This window comes from Mytilus trossulus, chromosome 7, assembly GCF_036588685.1.
Source record: "Mytilus trossulus isolate FHL-02 chromosome 7, PNRI_Mtr1.1.1.hap1, whole genome shotgun sequence".
Lineage (NCBI taxonomy): Eukaryota > Metazoa > Mollusca > Bivalvia > Mytilida > Mytilidae > Mytilus > Mytilus trossulus.
In genome coordinates this window covers 25,871,183-25,896,755 of record NC_086379.1, presented here as the reverse complement: position 1 = coordinate 25,896,755, position 25,573 = coordinate 25,871,183, and the positions used below count along the sequence as shown (strand labels likewise).

Genomic DNA, 25,573 nt, shown 5'->3' with positions numbered 1-25,573 from the left:
GATTTATGACTACACAGTAGATTACAACTTCATGATCGGAGGTAGCACAGTAATCAACAGTGATAGTGACAGTGAAATATAGCCAAATATAGAGGAGCAAGCTGATCTCCTGCGTTTGGAAATACTTAGATAGACTAAGGTAGGTAAGGCATTTAAAAATTTATTTGGCTTCAGTCATGAAATTTAAGGAGCAATCGGTTAACTTAAAAAAAAGAGGGGGAGGGATGAAACAGAACATTTGTTTGCCATCTGCATAACAACCATTCTGTATTTTTTTCAATATGTGATCAGGACTGTCCAAGTCAGTTTCACATTAAAAATCTAAGCTAGACTAAGAATATTGATCGTAAATTCCCCCTTTTTGGACGATCAATGCATTTGAATGGGGACAAATGTCACATATAGTTGGAACCCCCATTTTTTCCTAGGTTGGGAACCCCTTTTTAAAAAAACCGCCCCGCCCCTGTTCCAGGATATATATCCACCAAAGATTAAAAGACAAGAGTTCAGGATGTCAAATTGATATCATAGAGAGAAAGAGATACACAAATATACAAATTTATGTGATTAAACCTGGATTTTTGAGAGTATTTAACTTGATTGTTTGATATATATCTAGTTAGATAAATCCTAATCATCAACATGGTCATGATGAACCCGGGTCCCTTTTCTGTTTTTCTTTTCTTTTCGTATGTAAACTGTGCACTTGTATCAAGTTAGAGCAAAATACGTTTTTACTGAATAGAAATTAGTAGACAATCTAGAAAGAATAGTACATATAAAATAAGGATAATAAATAAAACCACAGGCTCTAAAGAACCTGTGTCGCTCACCTTGGTATATGTGCATAGTAATTATAGGACACAGATCAGTGGATTCCTGACAAACTCAGTGTGCTTTTTTGTGTTGGTGATATGTTTGTAGATCTTACTTTACTGAACAATCTTGCTGCTTACAACTATCTCTATCTATAATGAACTTGCCCCGAAGTGACAGGGGAAAACTTAAAAAAAAAAAAATACAAAAAAATATGAAAATTGTTAAAAAATGACTATAAAGGGCAATAATAACCCCTTAATAAGGGGTAAATTGACCAATTTAGTCATGTTGACTTATTTGTAGCTCTTACTTCGCTGTACATTATTACTGTTTATAAAAAAAAATACTATAAAGGGGAATTACTCCTTTAACATTTTGGCCTGTCATGTTGACTTATTTGTAGAATCTTACATTACTGCTGTTTACAGTTTTTCACTATTTATAATAATATTCAAGATAATAACCAAAAACGGCCAAATTTCCTTATAATTATCAATTTAGGGGCAGCAACCCAACAACCGGTTCCGATCATCGTGCTATCTGAAAATTTCAGGGCAGATAGATCTTGTCCGGATATTTTTTTTTACCCAAGGTCAAATTTGCTCTGAATCCTGTGGTTTCACAGATATAAGCCAAAATCTACATTTTACTCTTACGTTCTATTTTAGCCATGGTGGCCATCTTGGTTGGTTTGTCGGGTGACCGGTCACATTTTTTTAAACTACATAATCACAATGATGAGTGTGGTCAAGTTTGGTTTAATTTGGCTCAGTAGTTTTCAGAGGAGAAGATTTAAAAAAAGTTAACGACGACGGACGACGACGACGGACGCCAAAGGAATAGAAAAGCTGACTTGACCTTTCGGGCAAGGTGAGCTAAAAAGGGGGAACGATTGAGTGATTGCTTTGCAATCTTTAAATGTAAACGTCATCCTTGTTTGGTATGTTAACAATGTTTCGATTGGTTATTATTATTTCGTCTGCATTTCGTTCCTTTCTTAGTGTAGGGAAAGTGACAGTTTTTTAAAACATTTAACCCATGTTTGAATTAAATATTTCATTATTATGACAAGTTTTATGGTATTGAGTGTGTTTTATAGAGTCAAAATTCACTACTTTCGGAATAAAATATACTTGAGACCTCTTTCACTATTGTCCAATCGGAATGTTTCTCTCAAATCGACTTCGGAATGACAAAAACAAAATGGATGGGAATAAAGACGAAAGCGAGCGATGTATATCGCTTGCAATTAAATATTCCAAGCTAGGAGACAGAGAAAAGGCCCTGAAATTTTTAAACAAAGCTGAACGTTTATTTCCTACCCAAAAAGCGAAAGGTACAGAAATAAAATGAAGTGTATATGAATTACAAATATAAAAAGAGAAGGCGATGAATCCAAATTGACAAAAAAAATATATATCATTACCCGGGTAGAAACACAATAAAATTAAAAAAAAACCAAACCCCTCAAATATTATTTAGAATACTAACAGACTGATCAACAGTAACTGCATCTAAGGATGGTAATAACATGATGATGTCAAGTGCTCTGGAAGGGTTTGCAGATTCTGTTTTACCAGGTTGGGACCAAACCCTCTAAATGGTGTTTATACCTTTATAGAGCGATAATCCTTCTTAAGAGTGATAAAATGATCACTCTATAGAGGTTTTTTTTGGTTAAGACTGTAAAAATTTGGTTCCCAACTGTTTACCTGTGATATACACCATATCGCTAATTGTCCGCCATTACTGGATATCACACAGGTTCTAGTAAAATTTTGACGTCATAAAACAAAATATCTGACGCCACAATGGAAAAGTGATTGTTGTATGTGTCAAAGGTCAAGTGGCCGGATCATCCGTCCAAGTAGGCTAATAGCTATAAGGTATATAGGTTGAGTGAGGGAAACAGATAGACTATCATAATTGTGATTACCATGTAGTGTAAATAAAGTTGTGTCAGGAATGATAATTCACGTATGTGTCATGGAGCGAATACTCCTTAGCGTTATTTAGTCCAAATTTGAAAAAAAACCTATTCACCTTGAAAACCTAAGGTTCTGGTAAACTGTTTCCAAAAACAAAGGTCATCAATAACAAGCTTAGGAATGGAAATTTGTAGAAAGCAGACATTTTAAACTTTGATTGATTGTAGGATCTACACTTTTAAAACACAAATTAAAGTCACACAAATATTTTGTTTGAAGTGATTGTGATGCTTTAAACATGTCTCTTTGAAAAGTTTTAAGCATTATGCATTGTTTAAGCAAGACCCCATATACATGTAGCTTCACTTGAATGAATAAGTTGTGTAATATCAGAACCTGTATTGGAATAAAAACCCATGAGTAGTAATGGCATGAATGGTGTAACTAACTAAGTTGGTCATTGTTGGTGAATAAGTTTAATTTTATATGACTGTTTCTGAGAAGTAATGACTTATGTAAATGGCCTAGATTCAACAATCTGTTCTTTTAATTTCCAGTCCTTAACAGGGTTCTCACTTAGCATGCTATGGCTAATCTAACATGTCTAAAGCTACTTGTAGGTTGCCAGAAAAAAATATAATGATTTTATATGAATGGTCATAATAGCATGAATAGGTTACAAAGGGTCTTATTTGTTATTCCTGAATTGGTCTTGTGTGATATCATAAGTAAACTTTTCTTTGGAATTTACATGTATATTCAGATGATTTTGAGACACAATGTTTGAACTGATTTAACAAAGCACTCTTTCCAAATTTTACAAATTGACCTTTTTGACATGAGAAAAGGTTTTAGTCTTGTGTATCATGTGTATAGAAAAAAAACTTTATTTCAAAGTGAAACATCAAGAACATTGCAAACCCAGAGCTCCAGATAAGCTGTGTATTTGCATGATCACGCAATTCAAATAATGAAAAAAACCCAATGCAATTGTCTATTTCAGGGTTCGATAACCCAATTAATTCAAAGGAAAACCCAATTATATGCCAAAACCATGAGTTCTTAACGCTTTTATTGGCTATCGTTTGCGCTATTTACCCTTATATGGACCATAATTTGGTATTCGGCCTTTGGTTTCTTTTTGTATCCTTTTTTATAAGTTCTAAAATTTTAACTTTTATTTTGTGGGTTGTGTTGGTGTTAGAATAGTATGAATGGAACAATTGAGTTTTTCGAGAAAAAAATAATACATTTTGATTCACCGTTTACGTGACATGAAACCAAACAGGAAACCAATCTTTATTTTCTTTATTTTGCACAATATAATTCAAAAGGCATAAATAAACACCATTACTAGTGTTACTTGCTTCATGTTAATATTTAAAATCTATTTTCAATGTTATATTAAAGTTTTTTTTAAACCTGACAGGAAGCCATAAGAAACCGAAAGCATTTTTTTAGTTTTATTTTGTTGCAAAATCTGCTTAAAATAATCTGAACAGTATACTTTTTCTTAAAATCCATCTTAAATGTAACAGTATTATAAAACTCCTAAATATGTGCTTGTTTTGAAAACAATTAGTACAATTTATTCAGAATTTCTATATTTTCTTCATTGATACAGGATACCATAATCGTTGTATCTTGATGTTTAAGCCAAAAAAATGTATTTATATTTGGTTTTGATATTCCAGTTATATACAATTTATTCCAAATCATTGGCAATGTAACATTCTTTAAATCCAGTAAAGAAAAAAACTTTTAACTTGGAATTAAAATCTTTAAAATAGGCACAATGTGATACTTGTGACCTGTACACCATCTACATGGTTTCCACATTTTAACCTACTTTAGTGGGCTAAAATCAATAAAGTACTTCCTTTCAAGTCATGCATGGTAAAAGTTTACTTCTCCTTTGACAAGTTTATTGCGTTTCTGATAAGTGTTTGCAGAACATGAATAAAAAATATTAAAAAAAAACTGTGACAAAGATTCCAACTTTGTACATTCCAAGTGTAACGGTATATTAACATGTATTTTTTATTAAATTATATTTATTCACCTAAAATATCCAGTAATATTTACTGCTGAAGTTAAATCAATCCAACGAGCATTGGTACAATGATAAGAGACGTAATTTCGATTGATTTTTCCAAGGACTCTTCACGTCATTATCGGGAAACGAAGTGTGTTCTAACGTATGTCAAATATGAAATCGATTTTGTCAAGTCATTGGGCATTTATTTTCACACAGGATCGTATGTAACATTATGCACATAGGAAAAATAACAGACCACCGGCGCAATCTCTTTGACAATTGTATTTTCCTCTTTTAAACAAGACGAAACAAGTCTACAGATTATGTTTGCTAACATCCCGTTGGAAACAAAAACAATGTTTAGACCTAGTATTTCGTACATCCGGCCGTAATGGCGTTATCACATGTTAGTCACATGTTTCACGTATGACCGGAAATGATTAGAACTTAAGGACAAAAACAATTTTAATAAATAACTGGACTTCTGTTTCGTGTGAAATGTAATGCATAACGATAACGTAATTTTCTTAGTTAATTATTACGAAGATCAAAACAAGAATGTAAATCATCTCGGATTTACCTGTTTGAACATCTCGCGAGAGTTCATATTTGCATATTGTTTTTAAGAATTCTATTACAACAAAGCAGATTACATCATCTAAAAATTGCGTTACGAAATCGGACACAAAAATCACGCCACTGTTCTTACATCTGCTACATAAATACTTATAGTTCTCAGCATTTTCTTCTCACTATTCTTATTGGTCGATGTTCTTTGTTATTTGAAAGCAAAAGTTACGAATTTGCCGGTGACGATTATCTATAAATCAGTCAAGCGTTATGCTCTTCGGAAGCAAAAAGTAACGCGAGAAACGACACAAAAATACGGTTGTAGAATCTTTGAAATTCGTATATTTTAAAAAAATTTCTAGGGAAGAGTAGCAAACACTTGTATGTTGATAAAAATAATGGCATCTTTAGATGTAGTTGCAACTTTTCTTACAGTAATTCACATTTTATCACTTTTCTATAGTTATAGGAAACAGAGCCCAATAGCAAATTATGGTCCATATCTGATAACAGTCGTTGCGTAAATCTATTTTTATAATATTCATAATTGGAAATGTCCTTTCGTTCTAAAAATAGAGCCCTGCATCAAGTAGCTGTAATGGGTCCCTGTTGGGATTTTCCGTTGCTCAAAAGGTACATGTGTTTTTTTGAAAACATTTCGATCTCCTCTGTGTTATATATACATTAAGCGTGTGACCATACCTGCCAACTTTTGAAAATGCCCATGGGGGTGTTAGCGCTCGACAACATTTTCAAAGGTTACAATTCTTTGCGACGACTATTTTACGCGTGCTGTTTTGTGGTCTAGAAAAAGTGTCATATTTGTAAGATGAGCTTACATGCCTTTTTTTAAGTTTATTTGCATCAGGGCTTCCAAAAAATATTTGAGCCAGCCGGACATTTCATATTTGATCCCGATTTTAATCCCTTAAGACTTAGTCACAAAAGGCAATTATGGTAATCAAATGGCCATTCCAATGATTGATATTACATTAAAAAAAAACGATTTTAAACTTTACTTTGAAATGATATGAATTTGATGTTCGGATGTTACTGTTAAATTGGCAGTGCATCATTCAAAGTGTGCACATGAGCGTGCTCCTATCTGCCTTAGACTTTTTATTTGTGCAAAATGACATTGTCAAAAACTTTACTCGTTTTCAACCGGATGTTGACTTGACAATGGTAAAATGTGGACCATAAACGGATACGTAAAATCCGTGTACGTTTACAAAGCACGACTGAGAGAAGAAGCTCTTTCCACGTTATTTCTTCGACTAATACTTGAATTGAACATTAGATACAGGTATCAATGATAATTTTAGCATTTTTAAAGAAATGTAGGATGCATTATTAAATTTTCCACCTGTGAACATGCGCACACATGTTCTAGTTCATACGACATGGTTCTGACGATTTTTTATTTAAAACCTTTTTAAATTTTTCATCAAATCATGTTGATAAACTAATTTCTAATAATTTTAATCTTTTGGACTAAATCAATTAGATAAAAACAGCTGAAATGTAAGAAAATAATACCCATCAATTTATACGATGTCCGGTACTGAACATAGTTCACCTGTCACCTGAACAGGTAGATTTCAGCTGTCCAACTACTAATTAGCCTTGATTAAAATTAGAAAGTATTGAAGTAGGTGTTGTTTTGATAGTAATTAATCATCATGTCACATTTATGACCAGAAATGTATGGCTGTTAAAGGCAAAAGGTGACGGTCAAAAAGATTGTGAATTATGTAAAAATGACCGAAAATGCATTGAAAAGTAAAAAGTATATGACCGTTTCATGCTTTGCCCAGCCGGTCTTTTACCGGACATTATATGAATGACCGGAATATATGACCGTTTTGGAAGCCCTGATTTGCATCATTCTAGTTAGTATATCAGCAGAAAATATGAACATGTACAATGTAGCTGTAAGACCAGGAATTATTTTCATGTGTAAGGATACTAAATAGTTGTTGACTCTTCCAATTTAAAATTATACACAAAGAAGGATACCCCCTCAATGTTAAGACATTAAAAACCACTTTTTAAGTACAAAAGAGCACACATTCATATTATTTGAAGAAACTTTCCCAAAGAACTATACATCTTATGATCTATCTGGTATTACATGTATATGGTCAACACATGTCCAAGAATTTTGATATGTTCTTGGCCTGATATCTTCTTTATTATTCAAAATAATTGGACCCTTCATTTAGAAAGCTGTTCCAAATATAATGTCAGAATGTCCCATTTTTAAGTTAATAAATCTACATTTTTAGCTCACCTGGCCCCAAGGGCCAAGTGAGCTTATGCCATCACTTGGCGTCCGTCGTCGTCCATTGTCTGTCGTCTGTCGTCGTAAACTATTTCAAGAATCTTCTCCTCTGAAACTACTAGGCCAAATACTTCCAAACTTTAACTGAATGTTCCTTAGGGTATCTAGTTTATAAATTGTATTCGAAGTTTTGATCTATCTACAAACATGGTCACCATTGCTAAAAATAGAACATAGGGGTCAAATGCAGTTTTTGGCTTATCTAAAAAACAAAAGCATTTAGAGCAAATATGACGGGGTTTAAATGTTCATTAGGTCAGCCCTGAAATTTTCAGGTGAATCAAACAACCCATTGTTGGGTTGCTGCCACTTAATTGGTAATTTTTAGGAAATTTTGCAGTTTTTGGTCATTAAGACATTATCTTGAATATTATTATAGATAAAGATAAACTGTAAACAGCAAAAATGATCAGCAAAGTAAGATATACAAATAAGTTAATATGACCAAAATTGTCAATTGACCCCTAAAGGGGTAATTGTCCTTTAATGACAATTTTTCACAATTTGTTCATCATATTTGCTGACTTTCAAAATCTTCTCCTCAAACGAAATTCAACCAAACTTCAACTGAATGATCAGTAGGGTGTATAAAATAAAGTTTGTGTTTTATTTTCTATTTCGTCAAAAAACATGGCTGTCATGGCTAAAAATAGAACACAGGATAAAATGCAGTTTTTGGCTTATATCTCAAAAACTCCAGCATTTAGAGCAAATAAGACAAGAAGTTAAAGTATTTATTAATTTCAGCCAAACTTAGGCTAAATGAGTTTCTGAGTATCTAGTATAAATTTTATATTTTATTTCCTTGTATGTCAAGAAATATAGCTCCTATGGCTAAATTAGAACATAGGAGAAAATTATTATCATGTTTTAGAGGGTTTTTCAGAAACACAATCGTGCAATCGTGACAAAGGGTCAAAATCGTGTAGTACACGCCTAAATCGTGAAAGTTTGCAGGTATGTTGTGACATGCTGTCATATTTTTTTGAAATTGCTCGGGACTTATCATAACAAACACTGAATTAAAAAGAAAGTGAATGTCCGTTAACAATATTGAATAGAAGCATGTTTTCGGTTTCTTTTTGATAGCTGAGGGAAAGTTATGATGATAACATGACTCAGCTAGTGATTTTAGGAAGCGTCCATTGAACGCACCCGCGTGTTAGCGTACCTTAACAAGAACATTGCTAGAAAGATAAACACAGGGTTTCGTCAAAAACGAAATCAGTTAGAAGAAGTGAAAGGCCAAATCAATTATGACATTAAATGTAGTTGGAAAGCATTGGAAATCAAAAGTTCTGATAAGGGACAACTTAACCCAGATTTAAGTAAATTAAATTAAACAAAAACAGTTCATATATTTTTTTATTTAAGTTGATGAGTGAATACACATATCCATTTTGTACATCAATGCAGCTTGACACTTTCTTTGTTTTTGGTCTAACTGTTCTACATGCTTAAGATAGTTGTTTATTGCCAAGTGCAGTATAATATTGTCATTTATTTGCAGAATTATTTGTAAATTTAAGTTGAATATGGTCAGTCATTAAACCACCCTATTAACCTCAAGGTTTGGAGGTATATCTTAAATCTGGGAACTACTTTTTATTTTTGTTAAAAAGTAGATCTTGCAAATAGGTGAAAGGACTGGCAAAACTTTCTTACAGCACCTAAATTTCACATATATATTACATAAAAATCTTAACACTCAGCCTACCCCAACCATAAACTGTAGGGTGATCATATGGGATTTTCCATAAGTTTTTAGAAAATACAAGAATGGCAGAATGTTTAAAAACGGGACAAAAATTAAACGTATAATTGCTCGTCAGTAAATAAACCAAATTAAACAGCTAGCACATATTCAAAGAAAGAAACACATTTAAGATGGAAAGACATCTGGGGTTGACATACATGTAATGCGATTATAACATGCCTAAATATTCAATATTGTGTTGATGAAAAAACCAATACATTAAGGAGCTTGGTGGTGAAAAACCCAATTTGATATTTGCTTGAGGGGTGAACCGGAATTGATAATGCAATTAAAAAACTTTATCACCCAATTTCATTAAAAAATGGAGGGTAAAAACCCCAATTTGTGAATTCTTATCTGGAGCTCTGCAAACCCAAGAAATATTTTGCTTTTATTGGCTACTCGTAATTCAAAATTTGCAAAGGGATCAGAAATGAGGAGTACACACAATGAAAAATACATTTTTCAAGTTATTGGTATGTAAATCTGGATCTGATTCCCATGGAGCAAAATATAGATTTTACTTAAGATGTGTGTAAAGCAAAATTATATCTGGGTGAAATTTGATCCGGAGGAAAAAATGTCACAGTAGTTGTTGTTATTTTTTTATCCGGAGGAGAATATTTTCCTGGGATATTTTTTCCTTTGCCGTGAAATTCTATCTGGGTAGTTAACTTATTGAATAGTCCTTAGCAAAAACTTATCCTTTACAAACACTATGAAATAATAAAAGTGTATTTGAATTAAACCTCTATTGTAAACTAAAATGTATTATAATGGGATTCATTTCACAAATTATCATTGAAAAAAAATCCTGAAATATTCAAGTAAATATCATTCTTTTAAAAAGAAAATTATCATTAAACCATAGATGGGTATTACATCTATGATTAAACATAAGAAAGAAAACCAGAAATAATTTCAAAGATCGTAATTGTGAAATAATATCATGATTAAATAAGGTAAGCAAAATACATGTAAAAGTGAGTTGTTTTCAGATCTCAGTACAATTATAAATTAAAAAGTAAAGGTAGAAATATAGTTGCATTACTACTGTTAAACAGTAATTGAAGAAGTTGATTATGATAAAATTTTTAACTATATAAATAGTTTTGTCTGGTGAAAAAGATGTAGTTGCATATGGAAATCAGATAAATTATAAATAGCATTTATACAATAAATTGGAACAAAAGCAATTTAAACAGCTGGATAGTATTTACCTGTTAAATTTTATCTGTCTTATTAAAAAATTATGTTGTAAGTCATCTTTTTATATAAATGAATATACAAAAAATGAGATTCAAGGACAAAATTTCACTATAAAATAGATTCAGGAATATTATTATATTAATGTCTTTAAAATATAAATTGCTCATAATTTCCTCCCTTTGATAAATTATGCAAATTTGTTCTACCTTTGTGAAACATTTTATAATTATAGTCAGGTATATATTGATTGTGAGTAACTTACTTACTAGTTAGTGGGACTATATTTCACAAGGTTCTGTGAAATATTGTACGGCAAATATATACCGGTACATACTATCCGCATAACACAGATAGATTTTCACTCTACTTGTGAAATACCATGCCTGGAAAAATATTACCGGGACAAATTATTCGCAGGATAAAATATCACAGAGGAAGAAATAAACCGTTACATGTGCACTTAACAAAGTGCAATTGCTCCTTTGCCAATTTAGAATTGTGGTTAACTAAAGCAAAATATTTCTTTTTATGCCCCACCTACTATAGTAGGGGGGCATTATGTTTTCTTGTCTGTGCAACTGTTCGTCTGTTTGTCCGTCTGTCTCGCTTCAGGTTAAAGATTTTGGTCAAGGTAGTTTTTGATGAAGTTGAAGTCCACTCAACTTCAAACTTGGTACACATGTTCCCTATGATATGATCTTTCTAATTTTAATGCCAAATTAGAGTTTTTACCCCAATGTCACGGTCCACTGAACATGGAAAATGAAAGTGCGAGTGGGGCATTCGTGTACTGGGGACACATTCTTGTTTGTTCATATTATATATGTAAGCTACACTGTAGAACATACTATCAGTGATTCAAATGGTAACAATTAATAGGAAATAAATAAATATGGTACATTGTTTACTTAAATTTGTAATGACATGTATGAAGGTCAATAGGAGAAAAAATAAATAAATAGATACATGTGCATGATGTATGTATTGTTATTTAAAAGTAAATTTCCTGTTTCCATTTTTAATTTTATTTTTTTATTATTTATAGAAGTAATGAAAATATACAAATTTATAATTCACAGATTTAATTGAAAGTTTAACTGAAATAAATGATACAGCTGAAAAAGAAAATCAAAGTGAACCAAATAACCCTGAAGGTGTCCGTCAAAGAAAAGGCAGCCAAAGCAGGGTGAAAGAGGAAAAAAATGAACCAGAAAAGAAAGAAATAGAATACACAAAAGAAAATCTAGAAGCAGTCAAAAGGTGTGTGGCATATTGTGTGATTTGTATTTCTTTTTAGATGTGATGCTTCATAACTTGAATTAATTCTGACAATTTATATTTAAAAAAGAAATGTATAAAAAAAGAAGATGTGGTATGATTGCCAATGAGACAACTATCCACAAAAGACCAAAATGACACAAACATTCACATTTTTAACATATTTAAACAATGATAAACAGATAGAAATAAAATAAAGGGGATTCTTACTTCCTTTAAAGGGGAAGATGCCATTTTTGGCCAAATTGGATCGTATATTACAGTGCTTATCCAGTGACCTTTGGGGTATCACATTAGCAAAGACCAAAACAGTTTACCAAATTGCAGTCAGATTTCTACTCCAACTAACTGATCAACTGGTAAAATATTTTAGCAGATTGCTCAAGTGAAATGTTGTTAGTTTGAAGTGAGTGCTGTAAAATAAAAAAGTTATACTTACCATCCAGATGCAGTCAGTTGATACCTTTGTCAATCATTTCTAACACAAATAATATCTTACTATAGTATAAGTCACTGAATAAAGTGGTATAATTTTAACATGGAAACTTCTATCATAAATAAATATTATAAATGAATAGTTCAAAACATTGTTTTGTAGGTGTATATTTTATAGCTTTGTCTTCTAAGATGAAGTTATTGTGCAATTGTGATTCGAATAATATTTTCTATGCAAATTACTGATCTGCTGTCATTAAAGGGAAATAATTTATATTGAGTTCAAATGTACAACTGTACACATAAAATTTAATCAATGATACGAGGCTTATGATTTTGCCTACAAAAGATTCATAAAAAAAAAAATGAAATGCAAAATTAGTATGAAATTGAAGGGCATGTAAAACACAAATTAGAAAGGTTTTGCAAAATACTGCTTATAAGATATCTTGTACTCCTTGGTAGACAATCCTTTATACTTTGAACAATTCAACATTTTGCAAAACAGCTGTTAATCGTCTTTCATCATTAAATAAGTTTCATTGTTCGTTTTAGAACAGAGGATAAAAGTTAAATAATAACAGAAATAATGTTACAACAAATTAAATGGGGAAATTTGATATTTGTCAGACAGAACAAAATTTTGCTGATTATTTGTAATGTAAATTATTTCCCTTTATTGCCAGCAGATCAGGAATTTGTATACAAAATGTTATTCGAATCACAATTGCACAATAACTTCATCTTAGAAGACAAAGCTATAGAATATAAACCTACAAAACAATGTTTTGAACTATTCATTTATAATATTTATTTATGATAGAAGTTTCCATGTTAAAATTATACCATATATTATTATATTATTCAGTGACTCATACTATAGTAAGATATTATTTGTGTTAGAAATGATTGACAAAGGTATCAACTGACTAAATCTGGATGGTAAGTATAACTTTTTATTTTACAGCACTCACTTCATACTAACAACATTTCACTTGAGCAATCTGCTAAAATATTTTACCAGTTGATCAGTTAGTTGGAGTAGAAATCTGACTGCAATTTGGTAAACTGTTTTGGTCTTTGCTAATGTGATACCCCAAAGGTCACTGGATAAGCACAGTAACTGTTTTACTAGTTTTCTTATATTTGAAAGATTACATCATGTACATGTATTATCTTGAATCTGTTGGCTACAACATAATATTAAACATAAAGACACCCTTGTAGATTTTGAAAAAGTATAGGCTAATGCCGCTACAAGGCAGCACTTGCACCCGCAAAGTGGAAAGGGATTAAGTTGCAAAACTTGTTTCCTAATCCACTTTAAATAAATATGTTTAAACTAACATAATATTGCATTATTTTCTTAAATAAGATAAATCAGCAATATGACATAACCATTAATTTGCATCATCCTTTAACCTAATATGAAAACAAGGAGATGTGTCAGTTTGAGTAACAATGAGACAATTGTCCCAGACAAAATGATATCAGAAACGTTCTTAACCATTTTATTTGCCTAAAAAAAAATAAAAAAATGTACCTTCTTTTTATAAATACTGATTCCCTTATAATTCAGTGATAATACAGACACTTGTTTGTAAATATATTCTTCATTTAATATGTAGACTATGTACCACTTTCCAGATTTCACATTTACACATGATGTAATTTGTATGTGATGATTTAGTTTGTACTCAATGCACATTGTTGTACTTGTAGTGACTGATTTCGACAAAATCCTACGAAATGTGAATAAAATTAATACCAAGTTGTATTTTCAGAATAAAAAAAGTAAAATGTTACTACGAGATCCTCAATGTTGAAAAAGATGCAACAGAGAATGATCTGAAGAAAGCCTACAGAAGGTTGGCTTTACAGATGCATCCTGACAAAAACAAGGCTCCAGGAGCCACAGAAGCTTTTAAAGGTAAGAAAAGGGAACATTTCAGGAGCCTGCATGACGATGATTCATCAAAACATATAATATGATGTTATGTTGTTGTTTTACAATGGAAATTAGACATGTAAGAGTTTCACTCATTTATAAAAAGATTCTTTTAAAAAAAACCAAGCAAATTTATTCCTTAGATACTAACATCTAAAGATTTTATTATTCTGTAAATCCAGAAATTATTGCGAAGTTTTTGTTAATGCGAGAAATGCAACTGGTTCAGAATTATATTGTCTTATAAAAATAAAATTGAGAATGGAAATGGGGATTGTGTCAAAGAGACAACAACCCGACCAAATGAAAAAAACAACAGCAGAAGGTCACCAACAGGTCTTCAATGTAGCGAGAAATTCCCGCACCCGGAGGCGTCCTTCAGCTGGCCCCTAAACAAATATATACTAGTTCAGTGATAATGAACGCCATACTTATTTCCAAATTGTACACAAGAAACTAAAATAAAAATAATACAAGACTAACAAAGGCCAGAGGCTCCTGACTTTGAACAGGCGCAAAAATGCGGCGGGGTTAAACATGTTTGTGAGATCTCAACCCTCCCCCTATACCTCTATATTTTATGCTGGATTTCCTGAAATAAAAAAAATGAATTTGCATTTTTGTCCATTCTCCATAAAATCCAATGATACATGCATGCATTAATTTCTGAATTTACAGTATTCATTTAAAAGAATAAGACAGCTGTATGTTATAATTTTCAGCTATTGGTAAAGCCTTTGCTGTCCTGAGTGATGCAGATAAAAGAAGGAAATATGATGTACATGGACCAGAGGAAGAATCTAGTCAACATAATCATCAACAATATTACGAAAGTAAGTACCATTGATACATATGATTTAACATCCATTCTATTTCAAAATGAGGCTAAAAACTGTGTTTGTTTTCTGTCTTCTAGTAAAATGAATAAAATCTAGTGATTAAAGATCAGACAGGAGACATGCAACATGTTTCAATATATATTTGTTTTCCTGTATATCAAAAATGTTAAGTAAAAAAAAGAATTAAGAAAACAACAATTTAGGAATTTCTTTATTTGAATTTCTAAAAAAAAATCCTGTTTTTTTAGGAGTAACATCCGAAAGCTGTTAAAAAGTATATTGATTTTTTTTAGAAATTAAGAAACAGTGTAGACATCTTTTACACACTTGTTGTCAAGTTTAGATACATTATACTTTTTATAGTTTTGATAAAGAGATCAATTCATACATCTGGGAGCCTCTTGTTTATGGCTCAGAATAAATTTAACAATTTTGCTTTTCTGTCATTGTTTTAGTAGCAAAAGTGTAATTGATCCACCCTTTTTTTTTCAAGGTGATAACAATTCATATTTAACATTTCAGCTGAAGTATCACCAGAAGAATTATTTAACATGTTCTTTGGTGGTGGTTTTCCTACGAGTAAGTATAATTATAGATATTTGGGTGTTTAAAAGAAGCAAAATGCAAAAGTTTTAATGAGTGTATTTGAACATTTGTTCATGCACCTGTGAAATGAAAAAAAGATGAATTCAGACAAGAAATAATGGAGACACATCTACAGAAATCAATAGAAAAGAGTAATCCACAGAAAGGAAAAGAAATAGTCTGAAAAAGCAACAAATAGCACCTTAAATATGGTATTTGTAAAAAATCTTATATACGGATAATTATCTTTTGTTATTTGATCAGATTATTGTTGATGAAAAATTGATGACTTTGTTTAAAGTACTTTCAAACATTGTACAATAATTTCCAGTAGTTATTAGTGTGTTATCTGTCCATACACAGACAGTTGATCTAGCACTATTCATTGCATGAGTATACCAAATTTAAAGTTCTGAAAAATCTAATGCATAGGAATGGATATTTTTTTTGTGTCATATACAACTTGTTTTCATCCAACAGATATGACAATAGATAAAAAGTTAACAATCATTTATGACACAATTTCAAACCAAATACTTTTCATAAAATCATTGTTCAGGGAAAAAGACAAACATTAAAACGTGTGTCCATAGTAATTACAGCTGACCATTAAAAACAATTTGTAATTGCAAAATCTTTAAATATTATAGTCTGAGTAGGTTGCGAAGAAATTTTTGCACAGTTGTCAGCAAAATATGTTAGAAATTGGCTAATAAATCTTGGGAAACCCTAAGTTTTTGTTTAAAACAAAACTATAGATAGGAACAGTTGAAAATTTGTGCAGTTGTAATCCATCATACATAGGTGTGATTATTAGTAATTTGCAGAGATAGGGGGGATTTTGCTTATAAACTATTTGTTAAAAACAAAAAAATCCCTTTTTTTTAGAGAAGTTGATATGTCAGTATATTAAATACATTTTTCAAATTAACTCACAGTGTCAAAAATTATGAGTGTATTTTTACACCCAAAAAAATGTTTTTGTAAAATACAAAATTTTTAGTTATCTCCAAAAGTATGATAGGGTGTTGATCTTAATTTTGTTGTGCTTTTTATACAGAAAGTGTTCTTTTTGAAAAAATCTTGCAATTTGGAGATACATCTTTTTGTGCAAAGACATAAAAGAAACTTGATGTATAGACATAACATGCTATCACCATGATCCCACATTGATTTCTGGTGTCTAAAAGTATCTGTCAGTTGTCAAAATGGCCATCAAAAGACAGACATGCTTGAACTAAATAAAACATATTATTTCACTAGACACTTACATTTAATTGCATGTTTTTCTTACAGCATGAAATCCATGAAAAATATTACCTCAATTAAACAAATTTTGATGTTTGCATCAGTTTTGAGTTATAGTCTCCAACTGACTTTAGTTTTACACTCTGGTAAACGGTCAGTCTGTCAATAAATTTTCCACACTTTTTCCTTCATGCTTGAAGATACTGATTTGATAATTGGTAAATTGTTTTATCATGACAAGTTACAGATCAAATTTAAATTTTGTTCTGGTCTGATAATTTTGTGCTGAGTTTTTGTTCTTGGACTTCAAAAGTTCACAATTTTTTCGTCATGCATGAAGATATTAAATTCTAAATTTGGTATAAAGTTCATGACATGACAAGTGATAGAGCAAGTTAGCATTTCTTTCCAGTACAAATTGTTACCTGTTAGGAACTAGGTATTGCCATGCAAGGAATACTCTCAGAATGCTTGTTATATCTAGGCCTAAAATTCCATAATGCATGAAGGGGGGCCCTTTCTGGCATGTCATCAGTTATCTAGTTTTCTCTAAAAGTTTGAATTCTTATCTGGGAAATATTGTTGAAGTATACACCTTTCTTTCTCTGTTTTTCAGATAATGTATACAGAACTCATCGAGGTTAGCATTTATATAGAAACTATAGCTACCCAAATAACATTTTTTAACATTAGTTAGTTGGAATGATTAACCTCCTACACAACAACTAAGAATTGCTATAAGTAAAAAAAAAATATGTTAAGTTAAACATTTTCTGAAAGTAAAGTTTTCTCTGGAACAAGGTTGCCATCAGTTTTCATATATACACAGTGTTACCATCTTTAATCCATGGTCTAAGGTTTTTATAAAGCTTAATTTTGCCACCTTATCTAATAGATTAAAAGAAAACATTAAATATGTTAAAAAGATAAGTATCTATAGGGAACTACTTCATATGATTCAGAAGTTAGTTACCAGTATATATCTTCCTTTTTTTTCTGTTGACAAATAGGATTAATTAAGAAGAAGGATTCCTGCTAGTAGATAAGTGCTAGAAAAATTTATGGAAAGCAACCCATGATGTGCTAAATTTTTATACCCACACCATAGGCAGGGGATGAGTGGGTCACTAAGCATTCTAGTTTTATGTCCCATTTAATTTTATTTTAATTGTACAGCTTGAGCTGGGACATTTGTGACCTCAGACACATTCTTCTCTTAATTCATTACTGATAAAAACTATCTGTACTGTTCACTTTAAACTATGACATTAAGCAGTTTCAGAACATTTTAGAACTAATTACAGATTTTATATGTGTATTGAATATTATTTTCATCTTGTTCTTTCAAACCAACTTGTTTTTTGTGTGTGCATACCTTCTCAACACATAAGAGTGTCAGTAGAATGACTTATATTATCAGCTCTTTCTTTGTCTGTATTTTTACTTGTTTGCTTTTACAAATTTTTGAAAAATTTGAGTGTATATGAAGCTACATATTTGTTAAGTAGATTTTTCAGATTTGGTGATTCCGTAATTGGGGAAGTACATGTACTATGAAAGTGAACATTTTTAAACTTCCCAGAAGGTGTTTTTGTTTCTGACATGTTCAAAGATCTTCATAAAAGTTTTGATTAAGTTAATGATGTTTTGAAAGAGCCTTAGTTAATGAAACTGTATAACTCATTTAAAAAAACAATTACAAATTTGTTTCTTATAAATTGGAACAAAAGGAAATTTAGTCACACATGCAAGTATTCTGATTTATGGTATATCACACAAACCAAGGCAAAACAATTCTCTAAATAGATATCTTTTTCTTTTTCCATAGATAATGTATACAGACATCACAACCATCACCACAACAGAAATGCCTATCATTTCCAGAGACAGGAAAATGTCAGTAATGATGTAAGTACACAATGCACCTTACTTATCACTATTGGAAATCTGTTCCGCTTGACCTGAGAATCTGTTTCACTTGAACTCTTGACGTTATACAACACTCACTTTTCCATTGCGGTGTTAGATACTTTCTATTATGATGTCAAACTTTTACAGGAACTTATGAAATGTCCAGTAATGGCGGACAGATAGGGATAAGGTGTATGCACTGTAAAAGGGTAGATGTGTATATTGGATTTTCTCTTCCTGTCCATTTATTTGTTACCGTTTCTCAATATGTTTGATTCATATCGAAATTTAATACATTTATTTCACATGCTAGATGTGTAATTAGATGATATGCACATATAAATTTGAATGAAATAGTTTTCACAGTAGGGTTTTCTACAGAGTTGCATGAGCAGTGTAGAAACATGATAAAAAGAACACTTCCAAAATTCTTTTACAACAGAAAAAAGAAAGTCATTTAAGTGTTTGGAGCTCATCTGGTACAGTATGAACTTTTTTCAGGCTTCTGCAATTTTCTAAAGAGATCTTCTCCAAAACCACTGTACACATTTCGATATAACTGCACAAAATGAGTGCACATAGGTGATCCTCAGGTTATATATATTTTCAAATTTTCTTATTCATTCAATAAATTGACTTCTTTGGTTTGAGACATATGAGTCAGGGTAAAACTAATGAAATAGTCTTTAAAATCACATCTTAAAAAAAACATATTAGATACAAAAACAGATCACACATATATGTCCAGAATGCCAAGTGCTGCTTATTCTCTTAGTAAAAAAAATAACTCAAATTGTTCAAAAGTTTTTTAATTCTGTGAAAAGAAGTTGATGTTTAATACTTCATAACATGCATTGATTTTGATTATATTTCAGGCCAGTTATACATTGTTACTACAGCTTGCACCTATATTACTATTAGTCTTTCTCTCAGTACTGAGTAGTTTCCTGGTCGGTGAACCTTTGTATAGTTTACAACAGTCAGAGTAAGTCTCAATTATAGATAGTAATTTTTTAAAGTGAATATTAAAACATAAGAACTTTAGACAAAAACCATTCAGGTGTTTGCGTTTTTCTTTGCGTTTTTTTTTCAGTTTTGTTTTAATTATGTCATGCCTGAAACATATCAAGAGTTGAAATTAATATACTTCTTGGTAAAATTTATAACAAACTACTTTTACAAGAATATTAGTTAAGAAATGTGATGTTGTGGTTGTGGTTGTAATTTTATGAAGACAATTTTTTTTTAGAAAAATATCTTGCTTCATTTAATTCAGTGATGTTTAACTAGTTTTATTTCCCTTCCACAATTACTTCCAAGATTGTTACATATTTTCATAGAAAAACTACCAAATAGTATGAGAAAGGTTAGAAGAAATGTATTAAAAAAGGACTGTTATAGAATAATTGTTTGGATGTAACTCCTATAAGAAAATTAATAGGTGGTGATTAAAAAAATTAGCCATAATAGTTATAGGAAGGACACTTCATAATGTAACTAATATCATTTGTTATAGAATTTTGAATCAGATTAATCACTAGAAATAAAAATCTTTGACTGTTTAACCTTAAAAATCAATATAAATAACAAGTTGTATTTCTTATATTTCAGTAAACATCCAATCAGTAGAAAAACAAGTAATTTAAATGTTCCATATTTCCTTAAAAAAGACTATCAAATGGAAAGTCGAGCAGAGTTACGGAGGATAGAACGACAAGTAGAGGAAGAATATATTTCAAATTTACGTAACAGTTGTTGGAGAGAAAGGAGTTATAGTAAGTTAATTTGGGGTCTATCTAACTTGGTGTCTGACAACAGAAGTATCAGAACATCTGTGAAGTGACATGAATTGTTACATGTACATAGGAATATGTGGTATGAGTGCCAATGAGACAACTTTCCATCTAAGTCACAAGTTATAAAAGTAAACCATTATAGGTCAAGGTGCTGTCTTCAACCTGGACGCTTGGCTCACACCGAACAGCAAGCTGTAAAGGGCACCAAAACATTACTAGTGTAAAACCATTCAAACAGGGAAACATGTACATATTTGTTGAATTTATGAATGCTTTTTGTATACAGAAGAAATAAATAAATCAGTTCAACCTGTATAAAAACAGGCTACAAGATTATCAATATGTTTTTATTTAATAACATTTAAGTTCTCACAGTATTTTCTTCGTCTCAAATTGAAAATTACTGACCATATATAATGCTCATGGAGTTGTATAAGCTTATTCCACCAAAAATACCCCGGTACATGAAATTATGTCTTTATGTTGTGTTCAAGTATTGAATGAGATATTCAATATTTGCACCAAATTTTACTTGAAAAGATATAAGAAGATGTGGTATGAGTGCCAATGAAACAACTCTCCATCCAAGTTGCAATATGTAAAAAATAAAACCGTTGTAGCTCAAATTACGGTCTTCAACACAGAGCCTTTCCTTTTCTCACACTGAACAGCAAGCTATTTAGAGCGCAAACAATGACTTGTGTAAAACCATTCGAACAGAAAAACCAACAATCTAATCTATATTAAAAAAAATGATTAAAGAGAAACATATATGAATTTAAATTGAACCTTTAACAAGTGATTACTGCCAAGTTAATTTAATGTTTCTTAGATTTTTACTTTACTTTGAATATTCTTTCCATTTGCAGAAGAAAATATGTTATGGAAAGCCAGAAATTATGCAGATGCTAGATTATATGATAAAGCTTCAAAAATGGAGACACCTTCATGTGACAGACTACAAGAGATATATGCATGATTATAATTGGATTAATAGTTGTTTAATTATTATGTGATATCAATCTTTTATTTATAATTTTTTTTTCTAATTGTTTGTCAAAGCTTCTGTAGCTGATTTAGATTCATTCAAACATAAATAAAAGTTATATTTAAGAAGCTTCTGCTTTCATATTTTAAAGGTACTAACACATGCAATTTCGTCTGCCATTTATAAAAACATTTCTGAAAATTTTTGCATCATAATTAAAAAGTGATTTTTTTCATTGCATCAGGTTATTTGAAGCTAGACATGCTAGATTTTGAGTTATTAAAAGCAAGTTAAGCCAAATACCCAAAAGAGTATATAAGTCTATTGTTATAATAATAAGCAGTCAAAGTAAATTGTATGTCATAATTAACACAGAAATATTATAATCGTGCACTTGTTCCAAGTTTTTTTAATTATGGAAATCCCTTTTGAAATTTGTGTATCCTCACTTAAATAAAACATTTTCCAACGGGCAGTAAATTTGAATATGTTTGAACATTCTTTCAAGTTTTTCAAATTGTTCATTCCTTGATATTTCTATGCTCAAAGGTATTACAAAATGAATGATCTTTAAGTTGCAACTTATTTATATGGTCTTTTGTTAGAAAAGTTACTTCAGAAACAAGATTTTTTTTCTGTAGCTTAGTAATTTTTGCGATGTAATTTGACAGTTTTGTTTTTAATATAATTTGTTAATTCTCAGATATTTAACGTAAATGTAGTGCTGTTTTTGTTGAACAAATGTGATGATGTATGATATTGAGAAGTCATTATTTTGTTTTCTTCATTTCTATCTGTATATCCATTTTCATAAAGACATCAATCATGTTTATATATTGCATATGATTTTTTGAAATGAACTTAAAAGAATGCATTAATATTATAAATGTTAATGTGATTTGTATTGTCTTTTGGTTAGATTGTAATCTGTACTTTATAGCTGTTTGATTTATAACTGAATTGTGTAGAAAATACATTGGGATTAGTTCCTTATCTTGTTTTCATGTTGTGAAAAATATTGAGCTTATGATTTATAGCAAAAACAAACAACTGTTCATATGAACAAAAAAGTAGGATTTTGACTTTCAAGTTATAGTCTGTTTTGAAAGATGCAACTATATAGATAATACTAAGTTTTGATTAAGATGAATTTCAATTTTGCAAAAATTTCATGATCAGAAAACAATTTCAAAGCATTTGTCCTATTTGGTGTAGTTAGAGATTAAAACTGTTACTAGGGAGATTTTCTGGTAAAGTTACCAACGCGATCGTTAAGAAGACACTTCAGGAAACTTAATCTGCTTCAGAAATTTCATGATATTCATGAGAAAAGTTTTAACACCAGACACAGTGTTCTTTTTCCTCAAATGGTATGTTTGAGTTTCAGGAAAGAATTATGTATATATATGTAACATTGTAAAATATCCTAATCAACTTCAAAGACTTGAATTGGAAGTTGAAATTTTGATATCTTAATTGTAATATTGTATTTAAACAGAAGGAAATGTGTGTATATCAATGAGACAGCAACCTAACAAAAAACCTACAGACATCTTGTCATTATACAAGAATGTAAATATAAACCTTGAGTAGACCTCACACTAACTTATAAAGTATTTAATGTTGTAGCAGACTTTGAGAAATATTAGACTTTTAACTTGCATAACTGCAGATGGTCTGCAAATGAAAGCATTTTTCTGAATTAGAAATTCTTATACATAAGAAAAAGTTAACGTTTCAAAACAGTTTTATAAAATCACAAATAAATGTTAGAGAATTAATTTATTATTTATGAGAATGTAAAATAGTATAATGTTGAAAATAAAAAAACCAACATTTTGTATGAATTACTTTCAAGGAAAATGTTGTGTGGCTATTGTGCTTAACTAAATCATTATAAATTTCTTCATTTACAAATAAACAGGTCTTATTTATAAAACAGGAGGATAAATATGATAAATTATTCCTTGATTTCTGATTCCAAGGATTGTTGTGTATTTTGTAATTGTATGTATGTTGTGAAGAGTGTGTTTTTATATGACGTGTGTAGATATAAATGTTTTAAAGCATAAGATGGATGAAATAGTGTGTGACATATTGTTAAATTGTATATTTATATATGTATGCATTCAGCAATTTATAGAAGTTTATAGCATGGGTCACTCACCATTTTATTTACCAATTGTCTTGCAAGTTGTCACTTGTTTTTCACCTGTTTCAAAAAATATTATATAGGGAATATTTTTGGCTTTTCAATATGGCACCTGTATCAACCTGAGGAATTATATTGAGGGTTGATGCATTGTTAAATACTGAAAATAATCTATATATTATACACTTTACTATACACCTTCTTTTGATAAATTGAAGGAGATGTAAAATACTGTGGATTTATTCATTTTCGTGGATATCAATTTTCGATGATTGAGGAAAGCTTACAGATACGTGGTTATTTAAATTTTATGGTTTTGTCGAAATGTCTGCATACAAGCCAAGTTAAAAAATTCATTTGAGGAACATTAAGTTTCTGAACCAACGAAATCCACAAAAATTGGTATCCAAAAATAATAATGAATATAAACAGTAATAAAAAATAGGTCTTTAATAAAGTTGACAACCATGACCGTTATCAATATCATCCGTGTGGCAGATGCTAAATCATTCATTGGCAATACACATGAAATTTACTTATTTTATTATTGACTTTTCAAGAAAACAAGACTTAATTGATTGCTGTAGTGCCAAGTCAAACCTATTTAAGATCAATTTACTTGAATAAATTGTTTTACTGTAAATTCAGAAATTATTTCGTGCATTTATTATTGCAATTTTGTCAGTTTAGACTTAAATGGAATTTTATTTTTTTTACGATTTTGAGACAAATCCTGTTCATTCATATAAAATGTTTCAAAATGCGAGTTTAAATTATTGCGTTTACAACTCTGTCACATTTTTTCGCAATAATAAAAACCTTGCAATAATTTCTGAATTTACAGTACATGAGAATATTGATTGCAAACCTCTTTGTCATGCTTGAGTGACCTTTGCTATAATATGTATCATATGATGTGTAATATTATTACCTCACCTTTTATGATAAACAAATAAACACATCATATGAATGTTACATTGTTTTGTTGTATTTATGATATATGTACAATAACTTCTTAAAATGAGGAGACATATAATGTTGGCTCTGGGAGTCGTGTGTGTCCAGAAAAAAAATATCATTACTTTGTCTTAGATTTTCATGGTGATGAAATATATGTGATGAAAAAATCTTCAATTTTTTTTTTCGAGGAAGATTCAAATGTATAAATTTTCTTGTTGCATATTTATAAACAGATTTTTGTGTATACTTCTGAATACGGAAACTTAACAATTTTAAATATATTTAAACAAAAACAATTTATTCTCCAAATTCTTCTGTATTGAAGTTGTAATGTGTTCAGCAGATTTTGGAAAGTTTTTATTCCTTTGATAGCAACTGTAAATAAACAATCTCACCATGTTGTCTTATTCTTACTTATTACAGCATAAACATAATTTGTGACGAGCCTGCTACTTTTGTCACAAAAGCGAGACATAGGGATCCTACATTCCATAGTCGGCATCCACAAATATTTGCCCTGTGGTTAAAGTTTTTGAAATTTTAATAACTTTCTTAAATTATCCTGGATTTCTACCTTTTTTGTTGAGCCTGCGACTAACAGCAAGAGAAAGCAAGACACTGGTTTCTCAGGAACCCTGACAAATATTAAGCTTAAGTAGGAGCTCTAGGACCTGTGATCCAAATTTACCTTATTACATTTTTGAAATAAAACAAAACTCTATGGACTTTAAAACTCAAGGTCTGCAAAAGTGTCTGGATTGAAGTTTTT

The 25,573-nt window shown here is 30.5% G+C and overlaps 1 protein-coding gene across 2 annotated transcripts; it reads left to right on the top strand.

The window, feature by feature from the left end:
* The first annotated feature begins 1,944 nt into the window (after positions 1 to 1,944).
* On the top strand, positions 1,945 to 25,204 carry LOC134724838 (dnaJ homolog subfamily B member 14-like). Of its 2 annotated transcripts, XM_063588125.1 has the most exons (10): positions 1,945 to 2,155; positions 11,744 to 11,924; positions 14,162 to 14,307; positions 15,048 to 15,158; positions 15,687 to 15,743; positions 17,614 to 17,637; positions 18,826 to 18,905; positions 19,784 to 19,893; positions 20,520 to 20,683; positions 21,574 to 25,204. In XM_063588125.1, exons 1-10 carry the CDS (start codon positions 1,984 to 1,986, stop codon positions 21,681 to 21,683), a joined length of 1,155 nt encoding a protein of 384 aa, XP_063444195.1. In that variant the 5' UTR covers positions 1,945 to 1,983; the 3' UTR covers positions 21,684 to 25,204. The 2 variants fall into 2 exon arrangements, with proteins under 2 accessions (XP_063444195.1, XP_063444196.1); XM_063588126.1 differs by lacking the exon at positions 17,614 to 17,637.
* Positions 25,205 to 25,573: the final 369 nt, after the last annotated feature.